The sequence below is a fragment of the Littorina saxatilis genome, linkage group LG2 (assembly GCF_037325665.1).
Source record: "Littorina saxatilis isolate snail1 linkage group LG2, US_GU_Lsax_2.0, whole genome shotgun sequence".
NCBI classification, from domain to species: Eukaryota; Metazoa; Mollusca; class Gastropoda; order Littorinimorpha; family Littorinidae; genus Littorina; species Littorina saxatilis.
The window spans coordinates 58,446,877-58,468,540 of NC_090246.1; the positions used below are offsets into that span (position 1 = coordinate 58,446,877).

The 21,664-nt window shown below is 43.0% G+C and overlaps 1 protein-coding gene across 2 annotated transcripts in view; it reads right to left on the reverse strand.

Annotated features, from left to right (window-relative positions):
- Positions 1-12,269, reverse strand: part of LOC138959376 (uncharacterized) — a 51,874-nt gene extending 39,605 nt beyond the window's left edge. Inside the window, exons 1-4 of one of the 2 annotated variants that reach the window (XM_070330813.1) lie at positions 11,980-12,269; positions 5,431-5,602; positions 4,635-4,684; positions 4,024-4,199 (exon numbers count right to left, since the gene is read on the reverse strand). In XM_070330813.1, the coding sequence (XP_070186914.1) occupies positions 4,024-4,199; positions 4,635-4,684; positions 5,431-5,498 (294 nt within the window). In that variant the 5' untranslated portion in view covers positions 5,499-5,602; positions 11,980-12,269. The remainder of the gene's footprint in view (positions 1-4,023; positions 4,200-4,634; positions 4,685-5,430; positions 5,603-11,979) is intronic. The other variant, XM_070330814.1, reaches the window with a different exon arrangement.
- Positions 12,270-21,664: the final 9,395 nt, after the last annotated feature.

A 21,664-nucleotide genomic window follows, 5' to 3' on the forward strand; every position in this document is an offset into this window, starting at 1 on the left:
GCGCTGGCTTTAAAACCGGTTGTTACTATCAGCGTGGGTTCAACCCCCAAGTTCGGCGCGGGATGTGTGTCCCAGAGTCAACTTTGTGCAGACTCTCCTCGGTGTCCGAACACCCCCGTGTGCACGCATGCGCACGATAAAGATCCCAGGGTCACAGCGAACGTCTCAGGCCTTGGAAACACGAATACATGCATGCAAAAATATGAAGCCCGGGTGTCCGTTCGGCCAACAGCCAATAAAGTAACCATTTCAGCACTGACCCAAGACGACCCAACCCGGCCGGTCCCTAGCCCATTTCAGGTCTCCTCTATCAGCCGGCAGCCAGCTGTCTACATCCCCCCCCCCTTTTTTTTTAAATTTTTTATTTTCATACAAAGCCGGGTTCTCCCGTGTAACATGCCCCTAATGGCTTTGCCGTGAGGGCGTAAAACTTACATTTTCTCTCTCTCAGCCGGGCCCTGGAGCAATTTTTTTATAAGTGCTTTTGTGAACAAGAAACAAGTGGCTCTATCCCATCTCCCCCCCCCCCCTTTCCCCGTCGCGATATAACCTTCGTGGTTGTAAACGACGTTAAACACCAAATAAAGAAAGAAAGAAAGAAAGAATGTTGTCACTGCACAAGTCATGGCCAATCCACCACTGTGCCCTTTTTTATCTCCCAATAAATGTGTGGCATTTTGTTCTGTACGCGCGTGCCATTGCACATTGAACACGTTTTTGTTGTTGCTTATTCATAATTAACTCTGTAATTAATGAAGAAGAAAAAATTCCGTGCAGAGCACGGGTATTACTAGTACTTATTTAACACGACTAAACAGTTATTTGACAGGGGCGCCCGGATTTCAACTCCCCTCTTGCCGACCTTTCAGCTGGGGGTTGGAGGGGGGGGGGGGGGTGTGGGTTAACCGGAGGCCAGTATTTTTCCATACTAAAGCTATAGCCGGGGTGCGTGTGTACCTCTATTGCCCTTGACGTGTTAACACTCAAAGCAACAAGTTAGTGGATCATCAGTCTGACGACAGGGGACTAAATCTGTGACACATCTGTTAGCCGAGAGGAAGCCACGTTATTCTGGTTTATTTGTATATTATGTGCTTTGCCTGGTCCTTATCATAGAAAGATCTTTCCTTCACAGGCCGAGTTCAGTATAAGGGCATTAACCTGATTTAGATAAGTGTGAGGTTTACGGTCCCACTGACTGAATCACAAACAGTCGCTCTTCTTTCACGCCGGATAAATAGTAAGTTATGCGTGTCGTAGCCTTGTGTTTTTCAAGAAGTCTTTGAATACGGGCACTGTGCGCTTTATATTTAATGATCACTTTCATGCAGTAAAAAGAGTTACATGTTAGACACTGAGAGTTTACACGAACAATTCAACGAAGCGGAAAATGATAACTTTGACGAGTGTTGTGATGCTTTTGACGCCCCCGATTCAGAAAATGACAGTGTGCAACAGTTCTGGGATGACCAGGTTGCCAAGCTAGAGTACAGCAGTCCCTGCAATGTACGGCCCCCGGCGTGAGCGGACACCTGACATGTACGGACACATTTGCTGGGCACGGAGTGTTTTCCTTCTATATTTGCCCCCCCTTAAACGGACACCTGCAAAACGTGGACGCGGACACTCATTATCGGTCCCAACAGCAGGTCATACCTCCAATGTACGGACAGACCATCGTCAAATTTTCACCACAACAAAATCGATAACAGAGCAGTCCGGCTCTTGGTACAAAGATCACAGCCGCAATGGCGTGATGACAGTCACTGATAACTTGAGTGCCCGTGTACCCATCAGGAGGGGGGGGGGGGGGAGTAGTGGTCAGGAGTGGAGTACATGCGAAGATGCCAACATGAAACTGCACTGAGCTCTTTATTCTTGTCTGTTGGACGTAAACAACAGAAACCACAGTCGATAAAGGTCCTGAGCGAAAGAGAGTGAAAAACCGGCCACAGTTCTCAGCATCGTGTGTCTGTGTGTAACCTCTTTCATTGACAAGATACTCTTGTTTCCCCTCAGCCTTGACCAGTGAGTCGGTTGCCTAATCTATGAACCCTTCAGTTGTCTTGCTTTGTCAAAAGTTACGACACAGTCAACTGGTTTTGCTCTGAATGAACAGTGCAGCTGGCCTCTCTGTCCACAGTCCCCAACAGTACATGGCTGGAGGGAGTGAGAGAGAGAGGGAGGGGGGGGGTGGGGGGTGGAGGGGTAGCTGGCTAAACTCTGTGGGTATCCGGTGTCACTGCATGTCAGCAGGAAGAGCATTGGAGAGAAATAGAGAGGTGTACTCTTCCACACAATTTCCAAGCATCAGTTGTCACGGCTTGGTGTAGGCATTAGTGAGGGAGAGTGGGAGCTGTGTTATGTACAGTGTATTTCCGACTGAAGAGTGAAAAGTCACTGCCATGCCACATGATCGGCATGCAGTCAATAAAGCCAGACAAGAAAAAAATAAATTACATGATTATGACATGCAGCTCTATCTGCTGCTATTTATTCAAACTGGTTTTCAAGCTTATTCTTGCAAAGCATCTGCACACGCTCCTCTGTGCTGTGTTTGTGTGGCTGCTTTCGTATGTCAGTGCATGGTGAGTGTGTTCACTACCTTGAGGATTTATTTTATCTCTTCTTTTCAACACTTTTCATACAAATCATTTTTACAGAACGTTTAAAGAAGTATTAGGAGTTTATTGTTATTGTTTAGTAGCCACAAGAAGTGATTAGCATAGACTCAATCCTGTTGTTTGTGTGTCTCTGTGTGAGTGTATGGGGGAGGGTGTGGTGTGGTCACCCCTCCCGTGACCGGACACCTGCAATGTACGGACAGTTTTGCTATGGCCCAAGGGTGTCCGTTCATGAGAGGGACTGCTGTACTACTTGACAACATTCCCAGCCAAAGCCGTTAGGAACGCTGTCATTTCGTCTGAAACTATCCACGTTGTGAAAAACATTGTGGTTGACCAGAGATACGGAAAGAACTCACTACATGCTGTAAGTTAACTGACTCGGCAGTGTTCGAGTACAACATGGCTGAAGGGCGGGTGACAGACTGGTGCCCCTTTGGACTGAAGGGCGGCGAAAAACGGTTGGCCGTGTACGACGGCGTAAGAAGGTGGCCGAAAGCCGATCACCGGAGGTATGCCCAACATATCCACAGAATGAAGGATCATATTTGTGAACCTCCACCACGAAATGAGTCGCATGTCACCTCGCACGGTTCTGCGCTAGGCTTAAATATAAGACCGGGGAGTGTCTGATAACAGTATGAGGGTCACCTTAGTCACAGGCTTTTTACTCAAACAGTTTTTGCTTTTTTCTAAAACGGTTTTCACCACTAGATAGAGCATACAAAACTCTATGGAAATGTAAAGATATGAAAATCATGCAAAGGTGACATGCGACTCATTCCGTGGTGGAGGGTCACATTTCGTGCCTGTTGTCAAGTAATCAAACAAGTAGGCCAGAGACAATCTTGACGCTGTCGCCAGTGACCCGTGACTCCTGACGAGGAATGCAGGGATAGTAGACATAGTACCGCATTGCCGCGCTTGCCGCTGACTTCAGAACGCACGTGGAAGACGTGTTATGTAAAAACGCTGAGACTGGACGGGCATACAGACACTAATAAGTCTGTTTACCAAATCGCATTCGATTCGCGCGTGATAACAACGTCGGAAATACAAACTGTAAACAGACCAAGTGCTGGACTGAAGAAATAACATGGTTATCCATGATAGTATCCTATGTCCATATCGCGATCGTTTCGACCCCCTCCGGCCCAAACTGTGTAAAGGCCGATGACTTTACAGTAAACCATTTCTGAGAGTTCTGAGTTCTCTCTCTCTCTCTCTCTCTCTCTCACTCCCTCCTACCCCCATCCCTCCCCCCCTCTCTCTCTGTCTCTCTGTCTCTCTCTCTCTCTCTGTCTGTCTCTCTCTCTCTCTCTCTCTCTCTCCCCCGCCAGAAACTAATGTCACGCGCCTTTGGTCACAAAACCCTAAAGCTAGCAATTGAATAACGTACGGAGTTGATGCTCTGCGTGGTGTGTCCGTTGCCCGCATGGTCAGCCGTGGTGACGGAGACAGCACAACAGCCACAGCCCGCCTCGCGACACATCACCTTGGTGCCCGTCAGGCCCGCCTCGTTGCGGATGTAGTCGTTGAGGCTGGTGCTGGCGCTGTACGTCCCCACCAGTGGCACTGCGACACAATACGTATAATATAAGACAAGACAAGACAAGACAGTAAATACAGTTCAATCTAGTAGAGTACAGCACAGTACAGTAAAGTATAGAACAATACAATTAAATACAGTACAATACAATATAATACAATACTACTTCATCATTCCAACTTGAGAAATTGATGTTGTGACTGCCAACCAGACAATCAAACACAATGAATATATGGTAACAAGAAAACAAATTAGTATACGTAACCACACCCACCCACCCACCCACCCTGGACCACCCACACACACGATGATAGAGTTGAGGGTAGAAAATGCGGCTTCTGCTAATGGGAGGAGGACGATGATAAAAACGACGACGACGACCAATGACTTGGGGTGGGGGTGAGGGGGTTGGATTTGAAACCTACATCAACTGAATAGATATATTTAAAATCTGCACTTACCTTCATGGTGTTTGCCGTTGATGTGGAAGCTGATGGTGTTGGAACCATTGCTGGAACATAATGAATAAGTAAATAATGATTGAATAAATAAAGCGTTATTGTCCTTGTTTCTTCTTAACTTTTTTCAGGCACAGCAACTGGAGAAAGACAAGCTGCTTACCATTCCCATTTTTTCATGAGTCAATCACAGAAATTAAATCAAAATTAAAAGCATCTTGGAAAGTACAACGAGACAGAAGGTCTGTTAGAACTTACACTGAAAGTCTTACAATGCTTCACATTTCTACTTTTAATTCTATGAGAGCAACACATTCTTCATAAAAAAAAAAGGTATTCCACAGTGTACACTCTGGTAATGTCACTCGAAAAAGAACTGCACCTGTCCTTTTTTTTCTTGACAACTGCAGACTACTAAATCTTCAAGTCGATTGACAGGTTCTTGGATGTTGTTGGTGGTGGTGTTGTTTTTTAAGTTATTTTTTGTGTCTTTGTTTTTTACGTACCGTCAATCATGCTTGGTCAGTACAGAGCATTAAGAAAACTGATCATCAAGGGTTAAACTTGCAGATATTGCTGAGAAAAGCGTCTTGACTTTAAACACTAGCTTGTGCTTAAACCTGAGAAAAATATCTGCCCGGACCATCAAGTAGAGCTCCAGATACTTTGCATGTGTTCTGAATATTAGAACTGGCTTCAACAGACTATTAGATTATATTCTTTTGACGAGATCAGCATAAACGATTACTCAACGAACCGACAGTCTGACGGCAGAAATGTAGGGCTTAGAACAGCCTACCTTCCAGTAAAGTCCGTGTCTGATCCTCCCAGGCTGGTGTCAACTCTATCTGCGTATTTCCGATACATCTTTTAGACACAGGATGACAGGGAACGATCCCGGATTGCAAAAGGTTCACTCAAGTATTGATTCCTGTGATTTTCTCTGGACGACAACTAATCGAATTCAGCATCTGCAACGAAAGAGGCGGAACTACTTTGAGCCTGGAGAATAGTCTTAGACTAGCAGACCATACCTGCAGAAACAACACGTGCACAACATATCGCTTGAAGCCTCAACACACGAAGGAGATAGAACCACCAAAGACGGTGAGAATAGATCATAAGCCTGGAGAACAACGTCTGAACAAAGTCTTCGACTAGCACACTATACCAACAGAAACAACACGTGCACAACATATCGCTTGAAGCCTCAACACACGAAGGACATAGAACCACAAAAGAGGGTGAGAATAGATCATAATCCTGGAAATAAGGTCTTCGATTAGCACACTACGCCAACAGCGAAGCCTCGGAAAACGAGGGAGAAAAGAATAGGAAGTGCTCAAAGACAGACAGCAAATACGGTTTTGATGAGTTCTGGCACTGCGATCAATACGCTCTATAAGATGCAAAGCAAGCCAAATCAATGCACAATAACTTTCACTGCAGCGAAAAAAAAGCGATTGAAATAACCTCTTCATGAACAGAGAACTCTGCCATGTAATGCATTAGGGGAAAGTATATATTGCCATAAAACAATTTCCATATAAAACATCATGTAAATCACAAGATTCTATACCAGCCTTTGATGTTTCAAACGAGCAGAACTCATTGTACAGGATTATCCTTTTGAGTTGATTAAATTGACTAAGCTAAACAATATTTGTATCTTGCCACTAACAAAAGCGCTTTAACTTTATGGTTGATTTGGAAAGTGAAAATGATAAAGAACTTTCAGAAACTTGAGTATTTTCTCAAATAATGCGAGAGGCAAAGATTTCAGAAAATGCAAGATAAAAGCAGCAGGTCCAAACGCACAAGTGCAGCAAACCAACAATCAAAACAAAACAAAGACAACAAAAACAACAACAAAAACACAGTGCATACTTTACTCAATCCAGAAGAAACCAAGTACTCAGCAGACTTAATATAAACTTTCTAACTTGGAGTCTGCCTGCATGGAGAATTTAACGCTGTGAGGAAAATTATCCGCATTGTGAGGAACCTTCCCCGTGAAGACACAGTCATCAAAGCTGTCATCAAACAGAAACATCCTGGCACGGCTAAGGTGACTATCGACCGCGAAAGAAACGGCAAAAGCGAGCTATCTATATGGAAATGGATATATCTGGTGCATACGCATTTGACTAAGCTTCACAGAGTTGTCCCATGGTTTTTAACTTGTCAAGATCTGTTTGTTTGTTTGTTTGTTTCTTTCTTTCTTTCTTTGTTTGTTTTGGTTTTGTTGTTGTTTGGTTTGTTTATTAATTTTGTTGGTTGGTATGTCTGCTTGTTTATTTGTTTGTTTGTTTGTTCGTTCGTTCGTTGTTTTGTGTGTGTTTTCTTGCTTCCTGTTTTCCTGCGACTCTTCTGCTTTCACAGATGCAGGTGCATACGTAACATTACTTCCTCGATCCCTATTTGCAAATATAATGCAGATATCCTCGTTTGCTTGTCCAGATGACATTCTGACAGCGATGTTAACAGGCCTCCACGCGGTTCGTGCAAATGTACGAAGGAACCTTTGCCATCCGTCATCTACACCGAGATGCCGTTAAACATTTACTCAAACCTGTCACCACTATTTTGACAAATCTGTCATGGCCTGCGTATAATTCAACTCAGATTATGAAGAACAGGAAAACATCAAGTCCATCTGTTAAAGTATATCAACTTTTCTTTGGTAATTTTTTAGACGCTTATGGCTTTATTTGTTTGTTTGTCTGTTTCTTTGTTTGTTTGTTTGTTTGTGTGTTTGTTTGTCGGGGGGGGGGGGGGGAGAGAAAACGGGGAAAGGCTGAAGCTAAACAAAATCGAGAACATTTAAAATATAAGGCCACCTACAGGGGTGAGTTTTGGCGCTCGCCCGCTCGCCCCCGGCGACTTCAAATCGCGTCGGGCGGGTTCGAAATTCCTCTAAAATCGCCCGCCTGGCGAGTTCAAATTTCGCTGAAGCACAAAGTTGTTAGGCAACGTAGTCAATCGGAACGGCCGGCGAACAAATATCTCTGCGGGCGATCTCAAAATCTGTCACTTCTCTACTGCCCACTCAACCTTCCCCCACTTTCAGAAGGACTCAGGACTACCACCAATCAAGGCCAGACACATTGGCTAGACAGCTACCCCCCTCCGCCTCACTTGACCGTGTCATCACCCCTCCAGTGCCACGAGCCGCTGGCGATTGCATCAGCAGTCAAAATAGTTAAACCCCCCTTCGTCCCCCCTCTTTGCGCTATTCACTTCACCCCCTCTCTTATATCTTATCCTGCGCTCACCAATCCTTCAGAGACTTTCACATGTTGTAAAACAGTTTCCTCTCAGATAAAAACTCGGTCATTGACCCCGAGTAAGAAGGTCAGTGTCTCGACAGGCAGCTGTGTTCAGGTTGCAAGTACCGGTCATTGACCCAGGTCTCAAGGCCAACCAGTTTTTACAATGCATCTGCCTTTGATCTGACCGCCCATCCAGAGCAAACATATTCCCCCTAGCCCTCTGTATTTTTCCTTTGATGTGCCTGCTATGTACCACTGATCCAGTTTCTGGGAAATGTATAATTATGTCATTGACTGCAGGGATACTCATTGAGACCATTTTCCAAAATATGTTAACACCAGCTTTGCTGACCAACTTAGTACAAGTAGTGACAGTACTACTGCTGTCAATTATTTCCCTTCAACTAAGGAAGTAAAAAAAAAAAAAAAAACCCGATCCACTATATGTGATAAAGAAGAAAAGACAGACCTTCAACAATAGGACAAGGGATGCAACTCTGTTGAATCAAAAGCATAAAGATCACCTGTGAACAATTCTAGGATCAGGAAATCTGAACATCTGTTTGTTTTCATTAGGAAATAGAAATGAAATATAATGCTTTTGATTATTTATGACTTAAGCTGTGGTAAATTTGGCTGGTATGCAACTTTTATACTTCTGCTTGATCTAACAGTAATATTAATAACACAGACATAAAGAAAAAGAAACAAAACAAGAAAGCAACTTAGAATTTTTTTTTTGTAGTCAGCTTTTTATACTTGGTTTTACACAACAAAAAACATAATTTAAATTATAAAAAAAATGCTGATTTACTCTTTTGTAGTGTGTGTTTATGTGGTAAGTAGAGTTCCATAGTAAATTACTTTGTAAATTGTGTGGTAGGGGGTACATAAAGGGGGTAACTTTTAGTGAGGTTTAGTGTGTGATTGTGTGACAGGGTGTGAATGTGGTTTTGATTTCTTGTTTCTTTGTGGCGGCTTTTATTTTAAATTCTTTATAAAAACAAGGTTAATTATCATTATATTAAAACATAGCACTTTAGTCATCAAGTTTTGTGTGTGTTTGTGGTAGTTATTAGTAGTGCAAATACACATGTATGCATTATAAGTATGAATGTACGTCTTTCGTGTATGTGGTTAACACGCGACGAGCCGCTGGGGCGGTTGTAAGAAATCCCGGCAGGTTGGCCGGTTGGGATTTTGGGGGGCCGGTTCAATTTTTGACTTACCGGCCCCCCTGGCCGGTAGCAAAAAAAGTTAAGGTACACCCCTGCACCTAACAAACACAGAGAGGGCTAACTCTAGAAGGGCAACACACCATAGGTGAAGGCTTTGTGTCGCTTGAAAAACCCTAATTATGACAATGCGTCAAGCGGTTATTTTCTAGCCGCCTGGGGTCTTTGGCTTTCGGTGCTTCAACATCATTGGGATAGAAAAGGGGACGATTAATTTTAAGCGCGTCAACCTGGAAGGGATAAACAGGGGGACAGCATGACATTTTGCTTTCATTACAATCCCTGTTTTGAAGCATATTATAATAGGAGCAGGGTGATTTTCTGCTTTCTTTCACTACATAAATAATATTGTGAATGCACGCAATTGTAACTCAACACCCAAAAGAACTTATAAAAGCCAGCATGATTTGTGCTTTCTGCACAATCCCTGTTTTCATACATCTTCCCCACCATAAAGACCATCCCCTCCTCATCGTGGTATGGTGGTGAAACAGAACCAAGCTATGCCGTCGGAAGAAAATCACTGAAATTTCACTGTCCCTAAAACGTGGGGGTGTTTTTCATTGTGAGAAGTATACCGGTAGGGTTCTCCCATGGCGGACGGGTTGGTTGCTGGCTAACGGGGCTCTGGTAAAGACGGAGATGTGCTGGATAGTACCGGTGTGACGGCACAGAGGCCCAAGGACACAAGCGGTCATCTCAGCAACCTCCAAACGGGCAGACTGGACTCGACAACCATGGTAGGTAACCAGTCTAGGAGAAGGAAAACTCCGAAATAAAACCACGGGCAGACCAAGCTCAACAGCCCAGGAAGGCAATTGGTCTAAGGGAGGGACCCCTGATCAACGTCCATGGCCGAAGCCGGAGATGCGGGACCCCCTGGGTGCCAAAAAGCGTTGCATCACGCAAATCACAAAATGATGGAGACAAAAATAGTGAACGACGAAGAAGAAGAAGAATACATCTTCTAAAGGGAGCAAGTCTGTTTATCAGCTTTGTATACCTTGATATGCATTCACTTTACAGACGAGAGAACTTAGTCCCACTGTTCCCCCTTTGCCCCGTCATTGGGTCCAAACTAGGTCAAAGCAATCTGCATTTACGCGAATAGAAGAGTGCAAAATGTACCCGGGGGTACAAATGCACGCAAAGCAAAATTGTAGCTCAATAAATATCAACCCGTTTTAACCAGATCGGGAGCGTCATATAAGTGTAAAGGCATTAAATACAAGCAGAGACTTCAAGAACTTTTAAACGTCTCTGAATGTAAAAACGTTCCTTGTGTTTTTCTTTTTCTTTTATCTCCACGGCTCTCTTTTAATATTTCTCTCTTGATTTCTTTCTTTTTTCAGTTTGTCAAATAGTTTGTTTGCTCATTTTCCTGTTTCCATCATAGAGGTGTTTTGTTTTTAGCAACTTTCATCTGCATTCCTGAGCAGAACCAAAGAATCAGACTATGATGATAAGTCAATGGTACACAGAGAAAGGCACAGTCGATCCTTCCTGAGAAAACAGTTGGCTCACCATCTCATATCTGGCCAGGCTGTTACCTGGGATAAGAACATCCCTCACCTTGGACACATACCAAAAATCAACAGTTTGGGTTCCGTCTGTGCAGAGTGGGATTTTTTTAATGAATTAATTTCCTAACTCTAGTGGCAATCTGTAAAACTAATTTGTAACACATATTTAAAAAATAAACATTCTGCACAGGAAACAGTCAGGATGTTGATTCTCTGTGTGTGTCCATGTTGAGGGATGTTCTTATCCCATATATAAAAGCCTGACCAGCCTGACCAGACTGAACTTTGGTAGAGCACTGGACTTGTGATGGGAAGGTCGCAGGTTGGAATTCGGGCCGGGACGGGCACGGGTCAACTAAATGTGCAGACCCAGAGACGGAAGCCATGTCCCACCCCCGTGTCACCACAATGGCACGTAAAAGGCTGATACCACCTAAACACGCTTACACTTGTGTATCCCATCAAAAGCCGTGAGGGCGTAAAACTCGAATTATCATATAACCCATATCTGGTCGTTAAGAGGCGAAATATTGAGCCTGCAGCACATGAAGCATTCTCTCTTTCCAGACTGATCAGAAATGGTGAGTCGAATTGTTTACACGGGGAGGACTGTGCCTTTAAATGACCAACCGTGTTTCAACCGTGTACGAGAAGTAAGGTGACCCATAATCGTTCAAGGTGTCTCTCGGTGAAAAGATTAACATAGAGACCTCATTGCCTGACATTGGAAGTTCATGCTAGTTTGAGCCATATGGCTGCACTGTGTGTCTCATCGGGAGTGAATGTGGCCGTTTTCTACAAACGATCAATGGCTTTCTTTTACAATTGATAAAGAAATTGACCGCGTCAAGTTCAGTTTTGTAGGCAAGTTCGTTATTTCCTACAATTGCTCCAGATACAGTTGCACTCTAGTGGCGTACACTGTTTATCCTGTTAAAATAACTTATATAACACACTGTTGATATACTATATATATATATATGTCACGAAAAACACTGAGTTAACCAGAAAATAGGTCCGTCTTGTCTGTATCTGTTATTTTAATTTAAATCAGTTTGAGTCCAAATAGTGGCGAAATAGTTCATCTATGGCCACACAAAGTAAACAACAACACAAAAAACACAATCACCGTGAGAGAAAATGAAAATCATAGAGAAACCTATAAGCACTAGAATCAATAAATGTCACTAACATGGCCATGAGCAGCAACTGTCATTCCCTTGTTGTGTTTTCATTGACTGATTGTGTTTTATTTGTGTGTTTCCCTTCTGTCTCTCCTTTGCACTCTTACCATAAATAAGAGAAATCGTTCCCTTACCTCCTGTTGCCAAGACCAGGCATGGCTGTATGACTGATGTTGATCCGAGAGAACAAACCAATAAGGCCGAGATATTTCACGAGCAGTCACTCTTTCCTCACAACATGTAGCCGTACTGTGCCTCCACAGAGCTGTGTTAGCAGTTTTTGTCCAGTTGACACTGTCGTCTGCACACGTATTGAATTAAACCGTGAGCCACGTGATGTATCTGCGATAATGCCCAACAGAGAATTACGGCGACAGTTTCGGTGCATGTGCTCTCTTGGGGGCGAGGCACTGAGTGCAAATGTCGTTCGTGAAACTATGTTGTTTTGATGTATAATAAACAACAGCTGTGTTTCGATCAGGTTTCAAGTTTCCCTTCTCAGATTGCTAACACGTGTTCAGAGGACCCTCCCTCTCCCCCAGTTTAAGACCTCGCATCTGATACTCTCGCCTTTTAAAGACCGGCCTGTTTTCTCAGATCAGTCTTCGCTGTTTATAACCTCTGTAAATATAACCCCGGCCGTTCTGTTAAAGGTCCCTCCTTTTTAAGTCCTGATTTAAAGGGGGGTTCCACTGTGTGTTGATACGGATCTTAAGTTCCTGGGGTGAAGGGGAAGGCCGGGTTGGGGAGGGCCGAGGGAGGAATTGTGTCGGTGCAATAGCACCCGAAGTGTACCGATGAGTCGGCTTGTTCGCCAATAGTATGATGAAAGCATCCAGCCTGAGTACATTTTGCGTGCGACAAAATCACAGGCACCAGACATTGAATAGGAGTCGGTCTGTCTCGTAACGCAGGTAGACACCAACCTCCCCCCCCCCCCCCCCCATCTGTCTGTCTGTTTGTCACGTCTGTCTGTTTGTCTGTCTGACTCTCTCTCTCTCTTGGGTTACTTTCCGTTTATCATCATTGCTTTACACCCAATTTTGATCACTACCTTATGATCTACAATGCTTCTACATAATGCGCTTCATGTACATAAACTTATATGTTCTACCATTAATGTGGGTTTTTTTTCTTTCTTTTTTTTCTCCCCTAGTCATAGTTATAGTAAAATAGTTTAGTCCCTCTTTAGGGCGAGGGCCAGATGCAAAAAAGCATATCTATGCTTATTCTTGTCACCCTCGAAAAATAAAGATTTGTCATTGTCATTGTCATTGTCATTGTCTCTCTCTCTCTCTCTCTCTCTCTCTCTCTCTCTCTCTCTCTCTCTCTCTCTCTCTCTCTCCCTCTCTCTCTCTCTTTAAATGGGCCGGTATACATGTATTGTATTTAACATGCCCCTCCCCTCTTTATTGGTATAATGTACACAGACCCTTTTCGGATGAAGGGACTTAAAAACAAAGAACCATTTAGGCTAGATGTGTGACGAGCTTTGCAATGTCTTGCGTGTGTGTTAATATTTTCTTTAAAATGCAATGTATGGCTTCCAGCAAAGTGTTGCGTCAGTGTAATCTGCTCTAAACCACAAATTCACAATAATGAACTCGCAATTTTCTTCCATGCAGTGCATTTTGTGTACATATGTATAATATGTTCTTATAATTTAGTTGTCTGTTAAAATGTAGAATTTGTATTTTCTGTTTTATCTTCTAGTATTTTTATTTTATTTTTTAGTTAGTCCCCAATCTATTACCCTCGTTAAATAAAGAATTGTCATTGTCATTGTCTCTCTCTCTCTCTCTCTCTCTCTCTCTCTCTCTCTCTCTCTCTCTCTCTCTCTCTCTCTCTCTTTCTCTCTCTCTCGCTCTATCTCCGTCTCTCTCTCTCTCCCTTCCTCTCTCTCTCTCTCTGTCTCTGTCTCTCTCTCTCTCTCTCTCTCTCTCTCTCTCTCTCTCTCTCCTCTCTCCTCTCTCCCTCTCTCTCCAGTCCCTCTCGCTCTCTTGGGATTTGCGACAAAAGCCGAGGCACAATAATAGTGGAGTGAGTGTTTGCAGCGCCAAAAGTCGGCAATGGCAAAACTTGAATTACGTCCTAAAAAACCTATATATGTGCTTGGAAAACAACACTGTTCTTCGTTGCCACAAAAGGAAAGCAATATCAACAAGTGTTGACCTTAACGGGGTCAATAAGCCGCCCTTGGTAATATGGGGGGAAAAAAAATTTTAAATGAAAAAATTATTTAAATTTTTTTTTTAAAGTAAAGAAATAAATTTTAGAAAGAATTAATTTAAAAAAAATTAAATGAATAAATTAAATATTTTTAAAAAAATTGACCGAGCTCTTTACACGTGGTGACATGGTAGACAAACAAACACCTGAAACCCGGACAAACAGGCAGAGCAAATCCAGTAAGCACCCTTTACAAGGCGGCTTAATAATCCAACGCATGTTCGCATGCTGTCAGTGATAGAACGAGACCCGAAGGGAAGTAACTCATTACCGCCTCTTTCCAAAGTAAATGACGTACACACTTTTGCGTCACTTAACCTTCACAGTACCAATGATATTACTCATGAACGGCCCATACTTTCTAAAGAAATATTCAACATAAAAAAGTATCCTTCTACACAACCCACACCATCCAAATTAGAAATAAACAAAGTAAAATGCCTTCTTTAATTCAAAAGTGGGTCGTCCACAACCCACCACATATAGACTGTGTAGTTCAAATGACGTCACTATTTATTTGTTTATTTACGGAATAATTCTTCAAAAATCGGTCGTTATGAAGGATCTATGGTGTTTGAGATTTACATGAAGTCTCGATCAAAAATCCATGTCCCACCCCATATTACCAAGGGCGGGCTTCTTGACCCCGTTAAGGTCAACACTTGTTTTTGTCCGGAGTTCTAATCCAACGCATGCTGACTCGAAGGGAAGTAACTCGGTTCTGGGTGCGGGAATTCGTCACAGACGTCAGTGGGTTTCGTCCCCTAGCTCGGTTTGTAAAATCGTTAAAAGCCAATATCTTCCGTTTGAATACCGTTAGGAATGTAATTTTTTGCTACACCCTGTCTAACCCTATTCCTAACAATTTCACGAAATTTGAGCTTAATTGACCCAGAGATACAAGTCTTACCCGACAAACACCGACCGACCGCCCGCCAGCCTCAAACAAACAAACAAACAAACAAACAAACAGACAGAGCAAATCCAGTAAGCCCCATTATACTAATGGCGGCTTAATGAACCGTGTAGCTGAAAGAACTGATAATCATGTAGCCTGACCCATCAGTATGTATCATCATCAGGTAATGACGATCGGAGCCTGACCTCGGATCAATCAAGCATGTCTGTTTCAAGGGTGAGGACCAAAAGGTCGAGGCACAAAAAGTCGATGACATTTGGTCGAGGGTCAAAAGGTCGAGCGCGACAAAAGGTCGAGTGTGACAAAATGTTGAGTGTGACAAAATGTCAACAGCAAAACATCGAGGGGACAAAAGGCGATCGAGGATTGAAAAAGGTCGAGGATTTGAAAAGGTCGAAGTTTGAAAATGTCGATTTCACTTTCTGGAAATAATAAAAATAGTACATCAGGTATGAATAATCAAAGATAATTAACTTAGGGCACAGACAGTGGCATCGACATTTTTTAAACCTCGACCTTTATTAATTCTCGACTTTTTTTCAATCCTCGACCTTTTGTCCCCTCGACGTTTTGCTGTTGACATTTTGTCACAGCATCAGTCCATGCCGTATCGCCCGAAGGGAAGTAACTCATTTTACCTGAGTTCAGGATGACTCGACATTTTGACTCTCGATCCAATGTCCTCGACCTTTTGTGCCTCGACATTTCGAACCTTGACCTTTTGTCGCCCACCCCGGTTTCAAAGGAACTGCTTTATATACGTGTTTGCATCAAGTTGAGGATAAATACCCTTCGGCAAGGTCTTTGGATTCTGTGTACATGTGAGGAGTGGTTGGACCGCATCAGTTCACGGGTTCGTTCCCTCCTAGCGCGTCGAACTTGGCGCGGAAGAAGAAGAGCCTAGCTCCTTCCCCTGTAAACCAACAAAGCGTATTCATTCATGTTTCAAACACACGGCACGAGCACCGGTTCACTTACTGGAACACTGTTTTCATGTAACAGCACGGGTACATGACATAAGCTCGAACGACAAAAGCTCGAACGACAAAATATCGAACGACAAATGCTCGAATGGACAAATGCTCGACGCGACAAAAGCTCGACGCGACATATGCTCGAACGACAAATGCTCGAATGGACAAATGCTCGACGCGACAAAAGCTCGACGCGACATATGCTCGAACGACAAATGCTCGAATGGACAAATGCTCGACGTGACAAAAGCTCGATGCGATAAAAGCTCGAATGGACATAAGCTCGACGCGACAAAAGATCGAACGTGTCTGTGCGTGTCCTTCTCGGTGTTATCTTGCCTGTCTGTTTATTTTGTGTTATTTTAAAATCTGTCTGCAATAGAGAGAGAGAGAGAGAGAGAGAGAGAGAGAGAGAGAGAGAGAGAGAGAGAGAGAGAGAGAGAGAGAGAGAGAGAGAGAGAGAGAGAGAGAGAGAGAGAGAGAGAGAGAGAGAATAGAAGAAAAACAAGTCGCGTAAGGCGAAAATACAACATTTAGTCAAGTAGCTGTCGAACTCACAGAATGAAACTGAACGCAATGCAACGCAGCAAGACCGTATAGCATCGTCAGTCCACCGCTCATGGCAAAGGCAGTGAAATTGACAAGAAGAGCGGGGTAGTAGTTGCGCTGAGAAGGATAGCACGCTTTTCTGTACCTCTCTTCGTTTTAACTTTCTGAGCGTGTTTTCAATCCAAACATATCATATCTATATGTTTTTGGAATCAGGAACCGACAAGGAATAAGATGAAAGTGTTTTTAAATTGATTTCGAAAATTTAATTTTGATCATAATTTTTATATTTTTAATTTTCAGAGCTTGTTTTTAATCCAAATATAACATATGTATATGTTTTTGGAATCAGAAAATGATGGAGAATAAGATGAACGTAAATTTGGATCGTTTTATAAAAAAAATAATTTTTTTTACAATTTTCAGATTTTTAATGACCAAAGTCATTAATTAATTTTTAAGCCACCAAGCTGAAATGCAATACCGAAGTCCGGGCTTTGTCGGAGATTACTTGACCAAAATTTCAACCAATTTGGTTGAAAAATGAGAGCGTGACAGTGCCGCCTCAACTTTCACGAAAAGCCGGATATGACGTCATCAAAGACATTTATAAAAAAAATGAAAAAAACGTCTGAGGATATCATACCCAGGAACTTTCATGTCAAATTTCATAAAGATCGGTCCAGTAGTTTAGTCTGAATCGCTCTACACACACACACAGACAGACAGACAGACACACACACACACACACACACACACATACACCACGACCCTCGTCTCGATTCCCCCCTCTACGTTAAAACATTTAGTCAAAACTTGACTAAATGTAAAAAGAACGAAGAGAAAAAAGAAGGGGGAAGATCGTGTCGGGGTTTAGATTTGTCAATGTTATTATTTTGATTTGGCCCGGGATTGACTGTTTATCAGGAAAGGTTCAGGTAAGCGGCACGGGCAGATGGACGACTGTTTGTTTGCTTGCTGTGAGTTTGTTTGTTTGTTTGTTTGTTTGCTTTACGCCCAGCCGACCACGAAAGGCCATATCAGGGCGGTGCTGCTTTGACATATAACATGCGCCACACACAAGACAGAAGTCGCAGCACAGGCTTCATGTCTCACCCAGTCACATTATTCTGACACCGGACCAACCAGTCCTTGCACTAACCCCATAATCGACGCCAGGCGGAGCAGCCACTAGATTGCCAATTTTAAAGTCTTAGGTATGACCCGGCCGGGGTTCGATTCGAACCCACGACCTCCCGATCACGGGGTGGACGCCTTACCACTAGGCCATACGTGCCGGTCCCTTGCTGTGAGTATCAATTCAGAAATAAAGTTAAACTTGTTTAAACCAACAACGTGATATCAAACAAATTTAGTCAATTTGTCGCTCGAAATCCAGCAGCGTGCTTACAACAACAACAACAACAACAACAACAACAACACTGACAACAACAAGGTGATATCAAACAAATTTAGTCAATTTGTCGCTCGAAATCCAGCAGCGTGCTTACAACAACAACAACAACAACAACAACAACAACAACAACAACAACAACAACAACAACAACAACAACGTGATATCAAACAAATTTAGTCAATTTGTCGCTCGAAACTAGAACAACATCACCGTGACAGTTTTAGATATGACGTTATCAAAATAGTTTTGACAGCATCATTCTACAGTCCGGTCGAGCTTCTGTCGTTCGAGCATATGTCGCGTCGAGCTTTTGTCGCGTCGAGCATTTGTCCGGTCGAGCTTCTGTCACGAATAGTGATACAGAAAAATATGTGTCAACCCCTACAGTCCCTGCAAAACAGACAGTTATTTCATCACAACCCCTACAGTCCCTGCAAAACAGACAGTTATCTAATCACAACCCCTACAGTCCCTGCAAAACAGACAGTTATTTCATCACAACCCCTACAGTCCCTGCAAAACAGACAGTTATTTCATCACAACCCCTACAGTCCTTGCAAAACAGACAGTTATTTCATCACAACCCCTACAGTCCCTGCAAAACAGACAGTTATTTCATCACAACCCCTACAGTCCCTGCAAAACAGACAGTTATTTCATCACAACGCCTACAGTCCCTGCAAAACAAACAGTTATTTCATCACAACCCCTACAGTCCCTGCAAAACAGAGTTATTTCATCACAACCCCTACAGTCCCTGCAAAACAGAGTTATTTCATCACAACCCCTACAGTCCTTGCAAAACAAACAGTTATTTCATCACAACGCCTACAGTCCCTGCAAAACAGAGTTATTTCATCACAACCCCTACAGTCCTTGCAAAACAGACAGTTATTTCATCACAACCCCTACAGTCCCTGCAAAACAAACAGTTATTTCATCACAACCCCTACAGTCCTTGCAAAACAGACAGTTATTTCATCACAACCCCTACAGTCCCTGCAAAACAGAGTTATTTCATCACAACCCCTACAGTCCCCGCAAAACAAACAGTTATTTCATCACAACCCCAACAGTCCCTGCAAAACAAACAGTTATTTCATCACAACCCCTACAGTCCCTGCAAAACAGAGTTATTTCATCACAACCCCTACAGTCCCTGCAAAACAGACAGTTATTTCATCACAACCCCTACAGTCCCTGCAAAACAGAGTTATTTCATCACAACCCCTACAGTCCCTGCAAAACAGACAGTTATTTCATCACAACCCCTACAGTCCCTACAAAACAGACAGTTATCTAATCACAACCCCTACAGTCCCTGCAAAACAAACAGTTATTTCATCACAACCCCTACAGTCCCTGCAAAACAGACAGTTATCTAATCACAACCCCTACAGTCCCCGCAAAACAGACAGTTATTTCATCACAACCCCTACAGTCCCTACAAAACAGACAGTTATTTCATCACAACCCCTACAGTCCCCGCAAAACAGACAGTTATTTCATCACAACCCCTACAGTCCCTGCAAAACAAACAGTTATTTCATCACAACCCCTACAGTCCCTACAAAACAGAGTTATTTCATCACAACCCCTACAGTCCTTGCAAAACAAACAGTTATTTCATCACAACCCCTACAGTCCCTGCAAAACAAACAGTTATTTCATCACAACCCCTACAGTCCCTGCAAAACAGACAGTTATTTCATCACAACCCCTACAGTCCCTGCAAAACAAACAGTTATTTCATCACAACCCCTACAGTCCCTGCAAAACAGAGTTATTTCATCACAACCCCTACAGTCCCTGCAAAACAGACAGTTATTTCATCACAACCCCTACAGTCCCTGCAAAACAGACAGTTTTTTTCATCACAACCCCTACAGTCCCTGCAAAACAGACAGTTATTTCATCACAACCCCTACAGTCCCTACAAAACAAACAGTTATTTCATCACAACCCCTACAGTCCCTGCAAAACAGACAGTTATCTAATCACAACCCCTACAGTCCCTGCAAAACAGACAGTTATCTAATCACAACCCCTACAGTCCCTGCAAAACAAACTGTTATTTCATCACAACGCCTACAGTCCCTGCAAAACAGACAGTTATCTAATCACAACCCCTACAGTCCCTGCAAAACAGACAGTTATTTCATCACAACCCCTACAGTCCCTACAAAACAGACAGTTATTTCATCACAACCCCTACAGTCCCTACAAAACAGACAGTTATCTAATCACAACCCCTACAGTCCCTACAAAACAGACAGTTATTTCATCACAACCCCTACAGTCCCCGCAAAACAGACAGTTATTTCATCACAACCCCTACAGTCCCTGCAAAACAGAGTTATTTCATCACAACCCCTACAGTCCCTGCAAAACAGACAGTTATTTCATCACAACCCCTACAGTCCCTACAAAACAGACAGTTATCTAATCACAACCCCTACAGTCCCTGCAAAACAGACAGTTATTTCATCACAACGCCTACAGTCCCTGCAAAACAAACTGTTATTTCATCACAACGCCTACAGTCCCTGCAAAACAGACAGTTATCTAATCACAACCCCTACAGTCCCTGCAAAACAAACAGTTATTTCATCACAACCCCTACAGTCCCTACAAAACAGACAGTTATTTCATCACAACCCCTACAGTCCCCGCAAAACAGACAGTTATCTAATCACAACCCCTACAGTCCCTGCAAAACAGACAGTTATCTAATCACAACGCCTACAGTCCCTGCAAAACAAACTGTTATTTCATCACAACGCCTACAGTCCCTACAAAACAGACAGTTATCTAATCACAACCCCTACAGTCCCTGCAAAACAAACAGTTATTTCATCACAACCCCTACAGTCCCTGCAAAACAAACAGTTATTTCATCACAACCCCTACAGTCCCTACAAAACAGACAGTTATTTCATCACAACCCCTACAGTCCCTGCAAAACAGACACGTTATTTAATCACAACCCCTACAGTCCCTGCAAAACAGACAGTTATTTCATCATAACCCCTACAGTCCCTACAAAACAGACAGTTATTTCATCACAACCCCTACAGTCCCTGCAAAACAGACAGTTATTTCATCACAACCCCTACAGTCCCCGCAAAACAAACAGTTATTTCATCACAACCCCTACAGTCCCTACAAAACAGACAGTTATTTCATCACAACCCCTACAGTCCCTACAAAACAGACAGTTATTTCATCACAACCCCTACAGTCCCTACAAAACAGACAGTTATTTCATCACAACCCCTACAGTCCCTGCAAAACAAACAGTTATTTCATCACAACCCCTACAGTCCCTGCAAAACAAACAGTTATTTCATCACAACCCCTACAGTCCCTGCAAAACAAACTGTTATTTCATCACAACCCCTACAGTCCCTACAAAACAGACTGTTATTTCATCACAACCCCTACAGTCCCTACAAAACAGACAGTTATTTCATCACAACCCCTACAGTCCCTGCAAAACAGACACGTTATTTAATCACGGAGATGATTCAAAAACAAGAATTGTAGATAATTGTGTAACCGTGTGGCGATTTCATGAACTGTTGTCCCTCTCTTTTATTCCCTGTCTATTATCTTCCCCTGACCCAAGTTGTGTCTCCCGCTAGGATTATTGTGTGTTGTAGCTAATTGCAGGTGTGTAGGGAGGCTGGTTTCTTATTGGTTGATTGTTTGAACGGGTGCGCGCGTGAGTC